General features: G+C 35.2%; 1 protein-coding gene across 1 annotated transcript in view; it reads left to right on the top strand.

Moving 5' to 3' along the window:
• The window catches only part of LOC137406717 (uncharacterized), a 58008-nt gene that overhangs the window by 31101 nt on the left and 6132 nt on the right, over positions 1-20775 (top strand). The window contains exons 11-17 of the mRNA XM_068093334.1: positions 697-821; positions 7284-7409; positions 8788-8882; positions 9904-10078; positions 12810-12982; positions 14321-14425; positions 15926-16166. Coding sequence (XP_067949435.1) covers positions 697-821; positions 7284-7409; positions 8788-8882; positions 9904-10078; positions 12810-12982; positions 14321-14425; positions 15926-16166 — 1040 coding nt within the window. The remainder of the gene's footprint in view (positions 1-696; positions 822-7283; positions 7410-8787; positions 8883-9903; positions 10079-12809; positions 12983-14320; positions 14426-15925; positions 16167-20775) is intronic.

The following is a 20775-nucleotide window of genomic DNA, read 5'->3' on the forward strand; positions in this document are numbered from 1 at the left end:
TGAGTTATTAACTATGTTGATTTTGGTTGATGACTGGTGTTGTCAGAGTGTAGATGTCGCTATGACAACAAGGCCTGTCCCAATATGGCTGTGGTTTTTCAGAGGTCATCAGATGGCGTCTATATCTACTTCTGTATTATTGACTAAGGACTGAGTGTATGGAAGGGCTGCCATAGCACGTTCCAAGGTAGTAGTTCCAACATATTAATTTCCAGCATCAAAACTTTCTAGTAAAATATATATTTTCGTAAAACACTTTTGGAAAAACAATTATTCACAAAAGCAACGTTAGTGATACTAAATTTAAAACATTCATTTATATTTGTTTTTATTTTAATCTAAACCATTCTAAAACCTTTTGGTCCTCATACATGCAGAAATAATAAGTTAACTAGACTTTGCACAAAACAGCTATTTTTTTACAAAGTGCACAAAAAACAAATTTTTGTAGGCTGTACATAAAATACCTCTTCTAAACTATAATTCTCTTCCTAGCTTGCAGCTTTGAACTCTGACAGTGTCAAAAGGGGAAACTGTAGTCAGATATATTTAGCAAGGAGCCAACTGAGCGCTCCACCAAACAAATGACAATAATAAGGGTAGGTATTCTTTGTGGAGTCATTTGCTTGACAGCATGTGATACTGTGTTATGTATGGTATATGAATACTAAATACTCTTCAATATCCCCCTGCCAGCATCTTCCCATGCTTAGTTAACCACATAGCTCTATCACGGCCAATTAGCTGGAAGTCATTACATGCAGAGATGAGGGAAGCAGCTCTACTAGTTATCCTACTAGTCTCTACTGCCGTAAGCCAAGGTATGTCTGTACTCTGTACCATATAACTTAGCTCCTTCTCATCGACTGTCCGCTGGTTTCTCTTCATTTACTTTAGCAAATTTTTAAGAATGTAAACACTCAGCAATTGTATTGCTATTTAAAAATATATTTCGGAGAGTTTCAAATCGCTAAGAGGGCAGCCGTGGCCTAATGGTTTGGAACCCCTGATCCGAAATCAACATCTGCGGAATTGAACAGTCAGGGTTCAATTCTTGAAAAATGCTACTGATGGTGACATGAATGACATTCAACTTCAAATTGCTCTCTGCCACTGAGAATGCCTTCACTTGTAGAGGTTTCTTTGCCACTGGACTCAGACTTATCCAGCAAAGATCCCAGAGACATTTTTTGTGTAACACTGACTCTTAAACCATGCACGGCCTTTGCTTGCCGTAAGCTAAGCAGACGTCATACTCCGTCTTCGAGGGATTTCTTACATTAAATATCTTCGCTCGGCTGAGTGGGAAACAGAGTTGGTTGGAAATTAAAAAAGAATCAGATGTTTTGTTGATTTTAATCTTGGCAGTTATATCACCTAGAACATCAAAAACCATTGCAAATGATAGAAAAATACCTTCTGATTAAATCTGCAAAAGTTTATGCAAGTTAATCTTTGTAGGAGTCTGTGTAAGGTCACTGTGTAGGAGTCTATTGTATTCTACTACTAGATGAATGTCCTGCGCTGCATAAACAGTGACAGGTGATGTAGTGGCCATTGGCTAAGTTGGCTAATTAGTTAATAGCAAAATTAGAAAATTGGTGAATTTGAGTAACTTAAGCTAGTAACTTAAGCTGGTCTAAATCTTTTCAATAATAAGAGCCGTGAAGCCAGATTGTAATCGTTACGAGTTACGTTATGCATCATAATATTTTTCGCAATAATGATCTTCAGGTGTACTGGTAGTAACCAAACGTACTTTTACAAGCGTTTTAAGCATCAGTATTTTGACTGATGTAATGTATATGACCACAATTATTCTATTGTGTAGCAATGTAGGTGGTTTGGCCTAGTGAATAGAGCATCTGTCTGCAGACCTAAATGATCCGAGTTAAAATACAGTGCAAAGCATGTTTTTTGTTCCTAAAATTTTAGCGCTATAACTGGACACACGAATGATGAACCAACAAACAGACAAACAATAAACTCTGAGATTTATATATAAATTAAAGATTAGTACAGAGCTACCAGAGGCGGATCTAGGAAAAAAAGTGTGTGGTGCAAAAATTGTGTAATATATCTAGAGTGGGAGGGGGTGCACGGAGCGGCCCCGTTACCTGGTCTTGCACTAGCGGAAATTTTTGAAATTTAGGCATCTTAGAATGAAGGAGAGGTGTGTTTGAGCCCAAAAAAGTATAATCATTTATTTGCAGCAAACAACAAGTTTAGAGGTAAAAATTGACATTAGATATTATTAATTAAATTGGTGTTTTATAATGTTCCTTATACTATGTATATCAAGATTACATGTAAACAGAAAGTTAACAAACATTTGTGCAATAAAATAAAATCAAGACAAAATCAATCACAACACCTCAACAGCTATTTGGTTTGGCTGTGCAGAAATTAGCCATTATTTCTGCAAACTACCAAAATAAATGTTTCGTAGTACATGTATTAGCTACATAACGATGCTATTATAAAACAGACTTATTAGGGCATACTTTTTTGAACTGTTGTTTTGTCGTCAAAAGAAATGATCCAAAGTTCATTCTTTACCTTACTTTTGAGACTTTTTGCTTTTAAAATTGCTTGTAGTACTTCTTTTGAAAAAGTTGTGGCTCAATTGGGGATGTTTATTGGAACTAGAGTTGCCCCGATTTTGGTATCGGAATCGGTATCGGTGCCGATATGAGTGTCAAGTATCTGAATCGGTATCGGCCGATCTTTTCTTAAAAAATCTGAACCTGCCGATACTTTTTACAGATCAACCATTTAGCAGAAAACTGTATTTTAACCTGCTATACTAATAAAAATTCATCAGCTGTAAGCTTCTTACTTTTACTTAATGAATTTCAGGCCTGCCACACAATTTATTTCATGTCTATAGCCTGATCAACACAGCGAAGGAAACTTTTTAGCCAGAACGTAAACAAAAAGTGTGGTATTTCCCAATTACAGCGATAGGTTTTATTGCAAGCAATCACGAACAAGATAACAAAAATGGGAAACAAGAACACAGTGTAATATTTCTATTTACTAGCATTGCGAAAGTAATTTAAACAGTCGACGCATAAAGTTATCTATCACTCTCTTGATCCTGACGATACAATGGATCGTTTGTATTGTACAAAAAACGGTAACCCCAGTGGCGTATCGGTATGTAGCCTGTCCTCCAACATCTGTTGCAAGGGAATCCCCCTTCAGGACGCTTGGCTACATTGATAATGATGGAAGAAAAGAGACGTCTTACTGAGATAATTGAATCACTAACGGTTTTTAAAGGAAACATTGATTTGCTATAAACTTGTACAGGCACAGCAGTTCATCTAACAATAGAAGAGGGACTTCGTTATCACAGATAGAACTGTACCACTAACAGTAATTACCTTTATTTACGAATTACAAGAAACATGGACTGTTTTGTTACTACATGCACGGTATGTCAGTATGTGAATATGTATATATATTTTTTCCATAAATGCAAACAAATAAATACAATAATATTCATGTTTTCTTTGCATTATGTTTGTATTTGCATAATAAAATGAGCTACTATCTATGCAACACAAAAGATCTGAATCGGTATCTGAATCGGATTATTTTTCAATTAGGATCGGTATATCGGATCGGTATCTGAATCGGCTGGTGAATTTAGAATCGGGGCATCTCTAATTGGAACCACTCACATTTGTTTATAAGCTAAACAAATTCAGGTCAATGTTATTAAAACTGGTTCTTTATAACGAGCTCTACTAGGCCATTTTTGTTCATTTCCTCCCAAAGCAAGTTCTCAGTGAAATGAATTGTAATTTACTCAATTCTTGATGGATTCTAAATCTTTTTTTAAAATTTTTGGCCATATTTATGGTGGTGCATTTGCACCAAATGCACCACAGTAGATCCGCCCCTGGCTACAAATTCTCTCTAGCCGAGTGTTGACTTGTTTTAGAGAATATCTAGTATATGTTTTTGAATTTATAAAAACATAACTTTTTTTAATTGAGTTGGCGAACTTGACTAGAACATTAAGTTTGTTTGACCTTGTTGATCTGGAATTGTTCTATTATAGAATAGCATCTTTAGCTCTATCTCAGAGAAAAAGTTTTGACTTTTTTGGCAGTTTGCAATAAAAACATAGTTAAAGGTTCTCTTCCTGCTTATCTCAGTTAATAGTTTTTTCACTGTTATATGATTGAAATAGCCTTGCAATCTGTATTAATTGGGAAAGGCTCTGTAATAACAATGACTTGGGTGACCAGTGAAATCTCTGGAAATACGACGTGGTGTTTCATCATTTAGTTTGGTGTTTAGTTGCTAAAAACAAACTTAGAGATCTTTAAACTAGCCTTTAACAAAATTAATGACTTACGTCTTTTAAAAATGACACAATTATTATCATTTAGCATCAAGTAGCAGTGAACCCAGGGATGTCCATTTATTTTATTTTTAATCCGATAGGCAGCAGGCGGGTGTTTGAGAGACTGTGTTTCAGGAACCTGACAGAGTTTGGAAACCAAATATTTTAGTGACCTGGCAAAAGGAGCGGAGCAAATGTGTCTGAAGATTGGATGAAATCATTAAAAAAGTGGAAATACATAGCATTTATGCAGACTAACAGACACACAGACCGACACACAATGAAAAAGTGGGATTTATTAATATAGAGACAATGAAATAGTACAAAATAGGATTTACCAACGTATCAGGGCATTTCTGAGTCATATAATATTATGATGAATGTGTCACACAATAGACTATTTATATTTACAGAGGTGTTCATATAGTTATAAGACAGTGAAAACCCAAAACCGTCTTATTTTTTATTTTGTCTTTTGTTTTTTATTTTTAATGTCACAGAGTGCTTATTTAATAACCACTCTGTGACATTAAAAAATTTTTTTTTGATTTCATAATTCTTTATACCAGTCCTTCCGTATGACTTTCTACCCTAAGTTATGGGTTTGTTATGTGTATTTAGCATACATCAATAATTTGTTGTAAATTCAAACTACATGTTATATTATACTAGTACCCTGACAGTCTTGTGTGCTGTGGGAGATTGTCGGGTGTAATAAGTAATTGTACAGTTATTCTAAAATGCCGAAAGGTGGTTGATAAGTGCAGGTGGCAGTGTGAATGTGAATATGGTGAGACCAAATCCTATACAACGCAGTCCCCTGTCCCAACCACCAACTGTGGCTCTAGACAGATGGACGGATATGGCTCTTATTATAGTACTAGATTAATGCCCGGCTTTGTCCGAGTAATAAAAAAGTCTTGACACAAAAAATTCATTTTTATTTAACATATAACAACGGTTACCATTCTAACTTTCAAATTTCATATCTTGAGAAAAGTGTTTTGTGCAGTTTAAATAAATCAAGAGAAAAAACTAAGGCAACTACAGGTTTGCAAATTTTTCAAACTTTTTCAAACATTTAAAACTTTAAAATTTAATATCGTAAAAAGAGTTTTTCGTTTAAATAAATTAAGAAAAAACATAAAGCAACTGTAAAGATGTTTAAATGTAAATGTGAAATAATTAGCGAGTAAAGGCCAAATAAAGTCTGTTGTGCCATGATTACAATGAAAATGATTTGGTATACAATGATATGGTTTGAATTTGTTTCAATGTTGACTTGGTAAAGCAACAATATCGTATAGAGTGGTATAGAAATTCAAAGAAATTATCTAATGCAAACACCCCCTGGTAAAAACCATCCAAATTTTATATATGTACCGTACATATTAAAAATTAGTAACAAAACAATATGTTAACCTTATTAACTATAGTTACCTACAGTAACTTCAGTGGTTATGAACTGCAAAAAAATGTAACATTACAAAGTACTACATGCAGTACATATTGGGGGAGCTCTTACCTTTGAAACAGATGTTAAATGTTGAATTTCACTTAAATGAATTTAGCTTGCTAAACAAATACTTAAAAATAAGTTTTAGTATGTATTTTACTAAACTTCAATTTGTCATAGGCTAAAATTTTATCAGTTTTCTGTTTTCGGTTTCATTTTTACTGTAACTTACAACAAATAACGCAGAACTGAGAAAGCGAGCATCGTATATCTCATTCAGGCATTTTGGGAGGGATTTCAGCAAATAGCATATCAGCATTTGTGTCATAATTAGTAAACCAACTGCCAAACTTTAATTTCGAGAAAACTTTTTGTTGATATCGTATGGCGGAAAAACTCGCCTTAGTATGGCGAGGACGAAAAAGCATTGTGCTTCATAGATTAAGGCACAATATCTTATAACAGGTACGACGTAACCCGTTGGCGCTCTGTATTCATTAATAATTTAGCCTGTGCAATCGCAAAATGATATACACTATGGTAAGATAAGTGATGGTAATATGGTAAATATATACTATGGTAAGATAAGTGATGATAATATGGTAAATATATACTATGGTAAGAGCAGAAGATGTGAAAATAATGGCTTAGCCTTGTGGTTACGCACACTTGTTAGTAGACTTAGGATTTCATTGTAGTGAGTTCAAATCCAGTATATAGGTTATTTTTTGTTGCTAAAATTTCATCATTTCAGCTGGACAGAGGAATAACAACAAACTTTGAGATTTATATATACAGATAAAAGATAGATTGAGTAAACCAGTTATCAAAGATTTGACATTCAATTTATGTGTAGCATCACTCAACTTTAAAAATTCTGAGTCAGCTACCTAATACAAAGACTAGTCTAGGCTTATTGATATAGCTCTCAAAGAGAGTTTTATGAGCAACCTGATCCGCTGCTTCAGATAGTCGAGGATATAATCGCAAGGATAAACAAGTTGAGGTTCATTTCCCATAAAGGCTGCCGGTGGAAACAGGAATGGGATTCAACCTTTAATTGCTCTCGGCAGCTGAGCATGTCTCTGGTCTTCGAGGTTCTCTTACCATTGGACTCAGACGTGTTTAGCTAAAACCAAAGAGCCAATGTTTGTACAACAATGGCTCTTAAAAACACACACAGCCTCTTCTTGCCGTAAGCTAAGCAGACATCATTCTCGACCTTCAAGGAATCTATCAGACATAATCATTAGGCAGTTTTATTCATGTATATACATTATGTGTAATATTTATTTATTATTTACTTTATTTCAACATTTTGGCTGTTTTTGCTTTTTTTTTGACCGTTAGTGCTGACATCTGCTGAAAAGACATTAACCAAAAAGAAATCTTTTCTGTGCTTGTAAAGTTATTTAAACATTATATATTGTATCTAATATATTGAATGAAGAAAGGTAATTATTACAGAGAAGAAGTTCTGGTACCAGAATAATGCGGAAGAATTGAAGACAGCTCTGCTTGAAACAAACAGTAATGTTGCGAAGAATGTTGTACTGGCTATTGGAGATGGAATGGGTGTCAGCACGACTACTGGTGGGTATTGTACACTACTAGCAAACGGCAGCAGGTGTGAGTGTAAATTTCTATGGTTCAGTTTTGCAAATGGTGTTTGTTGTCATGAGTGCTGTGATTATCTATGGTATGATCTATGATCTCATAAACAAAAAACCGAACTGGTAAAGTTAGTAAGTTAACTCATTTGCAGCAGTATTTTTATCTGATAAAAACACAGTAGGTTGGTGTAGATGAAAGTGAGCTTGAACACATCGTTAAGTCGGGTTGATGAAACACGAAGATTTACTAACACTTATGTCCATGAGAACGGCTAGTTGCACTTTCAACAGAGCGACTAGAGTAAATGCTCCTTTAGTCTATAACTAGCGGAATATCTGGTGTTGCACGGATATTAAAAATCAGCTTAAACAGTGACAATTAATGTAGTTGCCTGTCACTTGCTACTTGGCTGGCACATTGCCAATGGCTAATTCGACCACGCAAACTTGCTAATGAGAGCTGTGAGAGCAAGCATAAAATGACCTTGCATCGTAGCGCAGTATGCGTATTTTCACCCACACAGCAACATATATTGCCCATTGAATCCATCAACCTCGCGTAGCTTATTTGGTAAGATATTTGCCTGGTGAACGAGTGGTTGCGAGATCAATTCTTTTGCGATACGGATTCTTCATTCCAATATTCTTTACTAGCTATAGCTGGACAAACCAAATCACACATGCACACAAACTTTGAGATTTATATATATAGATTTATTGAATTCGTCATCTGCTGACATCTGAGTTCTCATTGGTCAATTCAAATTTTTATAAATAAGCTATACAGTACCTATCTGAGAGCTATGAGAGAAAACAAACAGTGAAGTGTGTTTTCATTGAGCAGTTTTGCTCGGCTATTTGGATGATTGCCAATAACGTGGAGTGTTTGAGATTCAAGCCTCAGAGCTTGCAAACCCTCTGATTTGAGAGATTGTGTATTCAACGAATGAACAGAACAATTTAGGCCTCTGAATTTTGGAAAGTTTCGCATTTGATATTTTTAACTTGCTGGTTCTAGTCCGCCACTAAGTTTATGTTTTTATTTCAGATTTCATCTTTGGTTTTACTGCCGTGATTGTTTCAGCTGGTTATATTTTGTTTATATTTAGTTTTAACATGTTGTGAGGTCTCAATGTAAACATTTGGGGTAAACATTTATGCTACTAGGCAATTTATCTAGCTATTTAGAGAAAACTGTGAAGAGTTATGGTTAGAGAGGGCATGGTAAAGAATAATGAGTCAACACTTTCCGCTAGGCAACTAATTGTCTATCTTGCTAGCATACATGACAAGGATAGTTGCTCTGGTCTGCCGGAGAGGTCTAAATGTAGTAACTGGTATTTAGTGATTTGTTGCAGCAATCCGCATATTCAGAGGGCAGCAGACAAACGGACTCATAGGAGAGGAAGCTTTACTATCGTGGGACAAGTTTCCACACACTGGATTTAGCAAGGTCTGTTATGCCTTTGAAGACCTCTATAAAATGTTACAAAATCCTTGAGCGATTCAATCGTGACCATAGCTAAAGCCAGACGTAAAGTCTTTTATGCGAGACATACTTGTGTAGGAAAGGTTTCGTATTATCTGTATACAAGATGGATCAAATCTGGAGTTCACTATATAATGATCACAAGTTTCATTTAGCTGTTAAAAGTTAAAACACGAAATAAGTTAATAATTACTTGTCAGACAATGACTAAGTACATTGCTTTAAGGATGATATACTTACATTCATCAAAGAAACTTACAATCAAACCACTAGTTACTACAATCATCTCAACATACAAATGCTTTAACATACACTGTAATAACAAGCAATGTTTTAGCATACAATGTTCCAATTTACAATGTTCTAACATGCGGTGTTTTAACATACAATGTTCTAACATACACTGCTCTAACATACAATGTTCTACCATACGATGTTTTAAATGTTATGTTTTAGCATACAATGTGTTAACATGCGGTGTTTTAACATACAATGTTCTAACATACACTGCTCTAACATACAATGTTCTACCATACAATGTTTTAAATGTTATGTTTTAGCATACAATGTGTTAACATAAAGTGTTTTAACATACAATTTTCTAACATACACTGCTCTAACATCAATATTCTGACATATAATATGAAAGTAGACCAAATGTTTGGCTATAAATTCAATAGTTAAAGAGTTTCCCAAATATTACAGTTTCGTAAGTGAAAGCACCGATTTTACAAATTGAATTTTAGCTTTTGACAAAAACAGATTTGTCTGAAGTTTGCAAAATCTTACTTTATCAGCAGAGAAAAGAGCTTTTAATTGTTGCTGATTACCTCATTGCAACCGTTCGCTTTTCTCAGCATCCATCTACAGCTCACGCTGCCTTTCTAGATAAATAAAGTTTTTGGAGAGGTGTCTGGCCATCGATTAAACTAGATTTACCAAAACTGTTTTTAAAAACAACTTCTATTATGATTCGCACTACTAGACGTACAGTACAAATATGATGGTTGCTGACTCAGCGTCTACTGCCACTGCCTATCTCTGTGGAGTGAAGACCAAGTTTGAATGTGTAGGAGTAGATGACTCTGTCAAATGGAATGATTGCTCAACTGTAGCGGATGCCAGCGTTAAATCTGTGCTTAACTTTGCTTTGGAAGAAGGTAAGTTTTTTGTGCTGGTGCACAAATGTAACTATAGTAAGCTATACATATGGAAAAGACAATAATTTAGCAAATTTTGGTCGATTTAGCAGAGATACACAAAAATTTTGTAGATTTGATCAAAAAATATTGGTATTTTTTTACCATCTGCAATTGTTTTTGATGTTTGAGGTGGTCTGATTGCCAGGATGTTTCAAGATAAAAAACAACAAGACGTGTTCCTGATTGAAATGCTCAGAATAAAAATACGTACGAAATAACATCACTAGTTGTTATCGTCATTGTGACGATAACAACTAAGTCGATATCGGTTATTGCATTCAAGTTGCAACATTATGCGATTTTATTCTGTAGGTCTCTTTGTAAATATAGATGTCATAATCGCACTTTTGCTTGATCTGAGAATTTTAATTGCAATCGAGATTTATCCAATTTAATCTTGAAACATCCTGACAGTCAGATCACCTCAAACAACAAAGCGATCGCAAAAGACAAAAAGTTCCAATACTTTCTGATAAAATTCACTAAAATTTTTGTGCTAGTTTTTCTTTAAAGGTTGACTTGCAACAAAATTCACATTGCAGTTATTTGGTATCGAAAGGTTCACCATGTCTTACTCTGCTTTGTTGTAGGTGCAACTTATGTGGAAATGTGATTACAAACTCTTAAAAGCTCAAAAGCGAACAGTCAATCGCCGACATCACCAAACCGCCGTAGATTGAAATCCCTTTCCAAAATGGCTCAAATGGGACATAGTTGAACACGATGGCTTCTGTTTACACTTTCATGCAACCTCATTCTTCAAAATTTTCTCACAAATATACTTCACGCATTCAATAAAACTATGTCTATTGTCCTTACGCGTCTATTTCATCATCATTGTATTGCTGTCACTTTGAGCGCTGATATTTTATAACTTACTGTAAAAATTCGTTTAATTTTTTAACCTCAACTCCAAAGAGTATATATATATCATTCTCTAATAAGCATGACGAGCCTGTTGGTCACCTGTGATATTCGAAAAATGCTGCAGAAATTGTTTGCACTATTTGGCAAGATGTATGGGTCACACAATCAGATTAGGACTAAATGATTAGACCAAGACGAAACAAAACTGTAACGTAGCGAGCATTTATATTGGATACGGACTTTTTGGTAAAACCCTTTTTATTGGCCTTTTATTTCTCATAATAACATCATGTGTCAAAACAATAACTACGGTGTTTGAGTACGTCGTCAAAATAAAGAAATTTCAAGATAAAGATAGAGAAGGGTTTTCATGATAGCTGCAATTAACTGTTCGTTTTTGAACTTTTAAGAGCTTTTAATCACATTTCCACACATTTTGCACCTACAACACAGCAGAGTACGACATGGTGAACCTTTTGATACCAAAATAACTGTAATGTGAATTTTGTTGCAAGTCAACCTTTAAGGAAGATATATAAAACGAAAAAAGCTAATGAACATAAATACATCTATCACCTAAATCATTCACTTACCGCTGGTTCACATAATAATGTATGTCGGAGCTGTCCGCTTAAATATTATCCGTCAACTATGAGCACCGTAGACCGATGGCTTCGTCTAGTCGACACAGAAATGTTGGGGAACTTTGTAGCTGTTCAAATTTCACGATATTTCAAAATTTCAACACAACATGTAACACATATAAGTTCAGCGTAATGTAATGTGTATAAGTTCAGCGGCGCTGATAGGCTGTCACGGGTTGCTTGATATTTATTTCCCTTTATGATAGACGCGGCGGAACTTTTCTATGTCATAATAGAAAATTATTTAATCGTTTCAGCTATGCCATGGCTAATTAGTTGATGTAAATGAAGATTGTTTTGTGATAGTGCGAACAATGTTATCATACGGTGTAGATGATCACTGATGTATTGTGGGATTAGCGCTGACACGCTGCGATACAGTAGTGTGAATCAGCCTAAGTTGCTGTCATGAGACCACATTTTAATAGAAAGTTTGGTTAGTGATACCCATTTGTATTACCTATGCATTTAGGTTGCACTGATGCTACTTGTGCATCCATTTGTCCCTTTTTGGCCCTTTTCGTGTATTTTTAGCAAAAGTTAAAAATCCATATCTCCTGCAGTGTCGCTGTGCACCAAATTGTATTTCTGTTTATGTTTTAGCAGAGTTTAAATATAGCAGAGTTTATATGCTGTATTTCACAAGCATATAAACTCTGCTAATTTATATCCAACGTTGTGTATATATACATGTAGTTACTCTGCTGGTCGGCAGCACGTAATTTTTCCCACTTTCACCCATTATCGACAGTCATAGTTATTACATACCTGAGATCAAGTCTATTCACTGTCTTTTTTCGGTAAAAAGCCAGAGGGATGTATTGTAAAACCTCTAATTGAACGCCATAGCGTTCTATTTTTCAAACCTTCTTTCATAGTGGCTGTCAAATAAAGGTGACGTTCGAATTGAGGGGGCATTCACTTAGAGGTTTAACTGTACTTTGAATTGTCGGCAGTCATTCACGTAATTATCATAGCATCCGCATTTCGTTACAAAATTTTCTACAATTGTTGTCAACATACTAACTACATGTCAATTTTACATTGCTTGAAATTGTTACAAATTGCCTGCTCATCATCTGAAATCTTTTTACAATGGCTAGTAAATTACTAAACCTACACAAAGAGTATACTTAAAAGCAAAAACTCAATGTTTGACAACTTATAATTACTTTTAGGCAAGTCAGTCGGGATTGTGACGACAGATGCTCTAGTAGGTGGATCCCCGTCAGCTGCATACGCTCATTCTGCGCAGCGAGACTGGCAATCAGATGGAGACCTACCAGAAGAGGCGAGGGGTGTTTGTAAAGATATAGCGCGGCAGCTTGTTGAAGATAATTTAGACATTCAGGTGTGGAATTGGGTTGTAACTTTCTGTAAATTCTCTCACGTGTAGACAAAAGCTAGCACCACGGAATACACTGATAGTTTTTACTTCAAGACTTTCTTCTCATGAAGGAAAATCTATTCTAAACCAAACTTACATGCAATATTCAATCAGCAAAGTAAGTAGCGTGTTATTCATCAGCTGAGCTGACAGAATACATTAGGCTTAAGCTAATATCATTAGTTTAGTTACTAAGTCTCGCAAAGAAGGCTGTACTTTGCTAAACTGTATGGTAGTTCCAAGTGCTCGAAGCACCAAAGATACTATAATATACCATGATAGTTCACTATGAAGTTTCTAAAAAATATATATTTAGTGTTTACTGTGAGAGTCCCTTATGAAGGACCTCTACGAAAATCCGCTACATCTTTCTACTCTATAGCTCAACCATGAGAGTCTACTACAAGTGGACACTATGATGTTCCTCTATGAAAGTACACTACAAAATCACTCTATTATAGTCAACTTTAAGGGTCCTTCAGAAGATTACGCTTCGATAAACTACTATAATAGCCCTCTACGAGAGTACATAATGACAGTGCACTGTGACGGTACAATAACCTGATACAATATTTTACTTTCATAATTACATAAATTGTCAGTGTTACAGCAGGTTAAAATAGATTAAAGATTATAAATACTACTGTATACCAGCCAATTCTAATGCACATTGTTTTATCATACAATGTTGTAATTGCTATTTTTAGCATATGAAGCCATAACATACAATGTTTTAACTTACAATGTTCTGACATACAATGTTTTAACATACAATGTTCTGACATACAATGTATTCAGATAATGCCTATTTAGATAACCTACTCAGATAACACCTACAATACCAGACCTACAATACCAGCTGTGCCTGTTTTAAAATCTACAGCCTTGATGCTTACTGTCTGCGAGAAGCTCAAGTTATCAATGCTTTCCTCAAAGGGTGGAGGGATATTTCTATCGCTCGCGTTACTAGTGCATAGCTTTTTAAGTACTTAGTCTAACATAAACAACCCCTCCTCCGCCCCCACTCCCTGTATGGTTATATGGATGCTACCTTTCTTTGAAATGACATCCTCAACTTTATGAGTATGCAATACACGCATATACAGCTAGAGGTATGATACATTTACACAAAGTTTAGCCTACTGTGAAACCTCTATTTGAGCACCATGACGCTGTATGTTTTAACTCTTTCCCTATAGTGGCGTTCTCTTAGAAAAGGCGTTCAAGTAGAAAGTTAATGGTATTTCATCAAGTTACTACTATTTGTATGCAATAGCAAAAGGCCAAATTTGCATGTTTTAGGTATTGCTTGGTGGAGGAAGGAAATACTTTTTCCCTAATACAACTGCTGATCCAGAGCACCCTAGTGAATTTGGGGTTAGAACAGATGGGAGAAACCTAGTAAAGGTAGATTAAAACCCAATAAAAATCCAAATAATTATCCCTCTTTATTGGGAAGCAGTCAGAAAGTAGTGCAGTGAATGATTCAAACCTGCTGATAGTGATCATTTTTTCAAACTAGATATAATTTTATAGGATACTAACTGAATGCATGGCATTGAACGAATAATAAAAAAGTGTTTGCTAAAACAAGTATTGTCAATTGGCTAAATTTCTTTACCCAATGAATTGGAGTAACTTAAGCTAGTCTATATTTCTACTATAATAAAAGCCGTTATTATAGCTTTAGTCAGCATTAGGAAGAAAGATTGCATCATGATCTCTCGCACAATCATGATCTACAAGCATGCTCATCTGAAGTGTGAAACGTGCTATTTTGAACAATCAATATTAAAGATTGGCAGTTGTAATAAGTATGATCCCAATAGCTCCTTTGTCTAGCAATGTCGGGGTTTGGTTTAGTGGATAGACGTGTTTGTATGCAGACCTGGAGATTTCAAATTCAAATCCAGTGCAAAGCGAATTTTTTATTCCTATAACTTAATCACTATAACTGGACACACAAACGACGGACAGACAAACACTAAAATCTATTTATATAAAGGACCACTTTGTTGCAAAACAGTAAAATAGACATTTTAATAAGAAAACCATACAAAGAAAAACTAAACAAAAAATACATTTCTCTACTTAAGGAGTTGTTCTACTTGTGTAAAAGAACATAATTATTTGTATGCCAAAATATGTTTCCATTAGGAGTTATTGTCTTTCTATAAAAGAACATATTTATATGCCGACATGTGTTTACATTAGGAGTTGTTTTCCTTCTGTAAAAGAAAATATTTATACGCCAACATGTGTTTACATTAGGAGTTGTTGTCCTTCTGTAAAAGAACACATTTATATACCAACATGTGTTCACGTTAGGAGTTGTTTCCCTTCTGCAAAAGAACATATATATGCTAACATGTGTTTACTCTACTTGATGTGGTAATGAGAACTTTCTCTAGTAATTTCTGGTATAGTAACTGTTTTCATCAAATCTTTTACACTTTATCACATTTTTTAATGTTCGGGTATATATTTGCTTTGGTCAATCATGAATGAGATCATCTAATTGTTAGTCTTCGTGATATGTAGTTGTATTGCATAATCGACCAATCAGAAGGAGCGTTTAAGAAGACCACTCAAAGCTAGTCTAAATTAAAGATATGTATTACTGTGAGTTCGCACTCATTCTCAAGCTTTGTGAATTATCTTAAATTGAAAAAAAGTTAATTTTATAGTTTTTAGAGATGCTTTGTTTATATACAGAAATCATGCAAACTTGGTGCTAGTACATTGTACTTAAGAAATGGCAATATTCACAATCTATTATGTTGAACATTGTAGCGTAGCATTAACCATAGAGTGGGAATCTACAGTGGAAAGAAAACTCCTCACAATATCTGCTTACTTTATGGCTAGTATAATGACATAGCCAAACTAACATTTAGTTGATTGCAGGAGTGGTTGGACCAACAAGGAGGCAAGGGTAGAAATGCAGCATATGTAACGGATTTGCAGAGTTTTACGGATACGAAACAGTCAAACCCTGACTACCTGTTGGGCATGTTTGAACCGAAGAGAATGCAAGAAGAAACAGCACGACGTGTAAATAACACTGAGCCTTCCCTTGCCGAGATGACGGAAAGAGCAATCAATATATTGAGCAGGAATCCAAATGGCTTCTTCCTCTTTTTAGAAGGTAAGCTTTCAATAGAAACATGAAAGGAACGATTACCAATTTTATTCGAGTATTAGATGTACCCCATATATGAAATAAAAAACAGTACAACATTTTTTTTGACATTATTTATCACGATCTCGATCTTGCCAATATCAAAAAAGCATTTTGGATATGGTATATTTATGTTCTGCAGCTGTTTTAAGTTCTCCTATATGAACGCTTTCATTTGGAACGCATAGCGCCAAGCAAATTTTGCAAATGAAATGTTTGTTGACACTTTTAGTCACATAGAAAGGCATGTTTTAATTAGGTATGCATGCCTCATACGATAGTTTGTAGAAAGCGATAGCGAAAAAATACCTCAGAAAAATTTATTCCTGCAAAGGTTGCACCTGATTTTTTGATGGTATTTTGGTACAAAAAATGTGACATGCTCGAATAAATAGTGTTCTTCCTACAAAACTTAGTTATTTGGCTCATTAAAAATATAACCATAGCTAATTCAAGGGAATATGGAGTGCCATTTGTAAAATTTGACATTAAATTAAACATGTAAACTTATATACTAAAAAAGTTTTTATATTGTGGATATCACAAAATTTTACAAATGGCACTCCATAAGGGAGGGAGGCATTGCTGAATGGATGTGTTTCTGTCTTTGTGCCACAACCTTTGGCAAACTGCAAGTGACTGACTCACAGCAGAGACAAACGGAATTCGGTATGTGTTAAGACGGTGTACTGTGTCTATGCATCATGACCTAAAAAGGAAAAATAAGCATAATTAGCTATGCCATAAAACAGCATAATGGTGTACAAATGAGAATAAATGAAGCAATCATTTAGCCATCCCGCCAATGACAGCACTTGTTACACGAGGGCATAACAAACATATACAAATGCCTGAGATATGCATAGACATGCCCTAGCAAGTATGACTCATCAAATACGACCAATAAAAATACGTAATACCAAAAGACATCAGTTTGATAAGGTCCTGTTGATTGCCTACTAGCGGAATGTCTAGTGTTGCAGGGGTAATAGAATAACTACCTAATGAACTTGAGTAACTTACCTGGAAAGCTAGATCTTTACAAAACTCTTCTAAAACAATACCAGCGTTTTGAGCCAGCTTAACAATCGCTAAGTGTAAAGGTCAACAGTGCTAGTTATTAACCCCAACATAAGCTTTAGGCATGAATATCTTAACCAATGTAATGACTATTTGCCCAATGAATCAATTTTATTCCTTGTAGCTTAATGGTTAGGTTCGCCCGCCTCTAGATCTCAGTGCTACGCAAATTTTTCATAGCTAGATTTTAATTGCTATAACCGGACACACGGTTTAACAAAAATACAAACACTGAGATTTATATATAAAGATTTATTTGCAAGGTCTTCAACATATTGAATCCTGTGACAGGAACCAACGACAACATTTAACTAATGTTTGGGATATGAGCTCTCTATGTATGATATGGTTGTCGTACTTGTCATTATTTGCAGCCCATCCTATGATGAAATACTTTGACGCATCATTGGCTAGGAAGGCAAAACAATAAGATCTTTATCTACTTGATGAGGAAGATCGTATTCCTCATCAAGTGTCTCTGGCAATCGAGCTACCGGGTATATCTAAAGCCTTAGAGTAGGCAGAGTAGGATATCCACTAGTATGTGCTTTTAGGCCGTACTGATATGAAACTATTAAAAATATGTATATTAGCTCACAACTGAAAGATGCTTGAGTATTGCTACAAAACTGTGCATAGACAATTAATTTAGTCAATCCCCGTCAACAGATGCCTAGACCAGCAAGTCTGTACGGGTAGGGGAGTGGGATGTCTAAAGAGCTTTCAGATTCCCTATACTTCGGGGCACTCGATTCTATACACGTGAGGCATTCCAATTTCAACTGCGTACACCTCATAATTTCAGGCGAATTTCTGTAGCTTGTTTGTTGTACGCGATAGTGCACAGTAGAAGACTCAGGTAGGGTCTGTAGACAGTAAATAATCAAATTCATGGAAAGCCATTGACAAAAGTTGCGACCCGAGATCTTCCTAAATATTGTAATGCCTTTGGACTATGATGACTAAATGCTCGAGTTATAACTTACATATAGAAGATAACTCCAAGTTTATGGATATGCATAAGACTAAACAAATGCGTATAAAATACCCTATTCCGCGATAGATATGCATGTACTTGTAATATTGTATCATGCGTGACTCTCGCAGGTAGAAAATCCAAAGATGCTTTTAATTTGTTGCTTGAAAATATAGTCAGATATTGTCTAATTGATAGTCACGTTGTTAGCATTGTGCAAAGGGCTGAAAAAAGTTAGTTTGGGAAAAACTTAGAGTTGTTAAGACATAAATATATATATATATATATATATATATATATATATATATATATATATATATATATATATATATATATATATATATATATATACACAGTAGATGCAGTATGAACAGTCTCTTGCATGAAAGTGCTCAATATTAAAATAGAGCGATGTAAAATTGGGTAAAAATGAAAGTTAAAATTAAGTTTAAAACAACTTTATTACTAATAGTTTCATATTGCCATGCAATAATCATCAGATAAAATTGTTAGCACTGAAAACGACTTATATATAGATGGAAATAAAAGCGTAGGTCTTAAAATACCTAAATACACCACTGATACGTAGGATTAAAATTAGCAAGCAACACGATTTAAAGCCTCAACAATGCAGAAGTTTAAAAGTTAAGTCTTAAAATTGCTTAAAAGGAATTTGCCAGCATGTCTACATGTTGAAACTAGTTCACAGCGTTTGTTTAAGGTAGCAATGTTAGGATTGTATATAATATAAAATTTCTCATACAGACATAGGTTGCATCTGCCTGTGGTCTTGTTGTATGATGTAGCTCTTTTGACTATGCTCCACTTGATGTTATATTCTATGCCTTGGTCTTTTAAGGTCCATATGTGCTTACTGAGCTCGGTGCTTGATCTTTTCTCTACATTTCTAAAGGTTGTCATATGATTGTAATAGCGTTGTTTGAATGTGGTGTCAGTCAATCCTATGTAATGTTCGTCCGCAGATTGATCATTGGTGGTGACTGTCGCCTTATATATAATTGACTTGCTCAGGCACTTTCCTTGTAGTGGGCAGCCATTCTTATGTCGGCAGTTGCATTCTCTTGGTTCTGTAGTTATAGGGGTCTCATTGTGATGCTGCAGCAATCTGGTATTATGAGCGCTAATGATACTGCTCACATTGTTCATACAGCTGTAGCTTAATTTCACAAAGTTTCTATTGAAGATCTTACGAAGAGCGTGTGATTTAGGGAACTCTGTGTCCAGGATATTAAAGAAAATCTTACCGATGTTATTAGCTACATTTTTGCTGAATGGCGGGTTGTACCATAGTATCGGTCTTCGTCTGGTATTCTTGTCTCTGTTTTGCGCATTGTTAGTCGGGGCAGGCTGAAACACAAGCTTGTGTTTGTGTCCGCTTAGATTGAGTGCCTGCTGGTATATGTCAGTTTCGGTGGTAAATGTGGAGTTGTCTGATGACAATGAATAGGAGACTGAGCAGCTTGTCATCAGACAACTCCACATTTACCACCGAAACTGACATATACCAGCAGGCACTCAATCTAAGCGGACACAAACACAAGCTTGTGTTTCAGCCTGCCCCGACTAACAATGCGCAAAACAGAGACAAGAATACCAGACGAAGACCGATACTATGGTACAACCCGCCATTCAGCAAAAATGTAGCTAATAACATCGGTAAGATTTTCTTTAATATCCTGGACACAGAGTTCCCTAAATCACACGCTCTTCGTAAGATCTTCAATAGAAACTTTGTGAAATTAAGCTACAGCTGTATGAACAATGTGAGCAGTATCATTAGCGCTCATAATACCAGATTGCTGCAGCATCACAATGAGACCCCTATAACTACAGAACCAAGAGAATGCAACTGCCGACATAAGAATGGCTGCCCACTACAAGGAAAGTGCCTGAGCAAGTCAATTATATATAAGGCGACAGTCACCACCAATGATCAATCTGCGGACGAACTTTACATAGGATTGACTGACACCACATTCAAACAACGCTATTACAATCATATGACAACCTTTAGAAATGTAGAGAAAAGATCAAGCACCGAGCTCAGTAAGCACATATGGACCTTAAAAGACCAAGGCATAGAATATAACATCAAGTGGAGCATAGTCAAAAGAGCTACATCATACAACAAGACCACAGGCAGATGCAACCTATGTCTGTATGAGAAATTTTATATTATATACAATCCTAACATTGCTACCTTAAACAAACGCTGTGAACTAGTTTCAACATGTAGACATACTGGCACATTCCTTTTAAGCAATTTTAAGACTTAACTTTTAAACTTCTGCATTGTTGAGGCTTTAAATCGTGTTGCTTGCTAATTTTAATCCTACGTATCAGTGGTGTATTTAGGTATTTTAAGACCTACGCTTTTATTTCCATCTATATATAAGTCGTTTTCAGTGCTAACAATTTTATCTGATGATTATTGCATGGCAATATGAAACTATTAGTAATAAAGTTGTTTTAAACTTAACTTTAACTTTTATTTTTACC

Source organism: Watersipora subatra, chromosome 10 (genome assembly GCF_963576615.1).
Source record: "Watersipora subatra chromosome 10, tzWatSuba1.1, whole genome shotgun sequence".
Lineage (NCBI taxonomy): Eukaryota > Metazoa > Bryozoa > Gymnolaemata > Cheilostomatida > Watersiporidae > Watersipora > Watersipora subatra.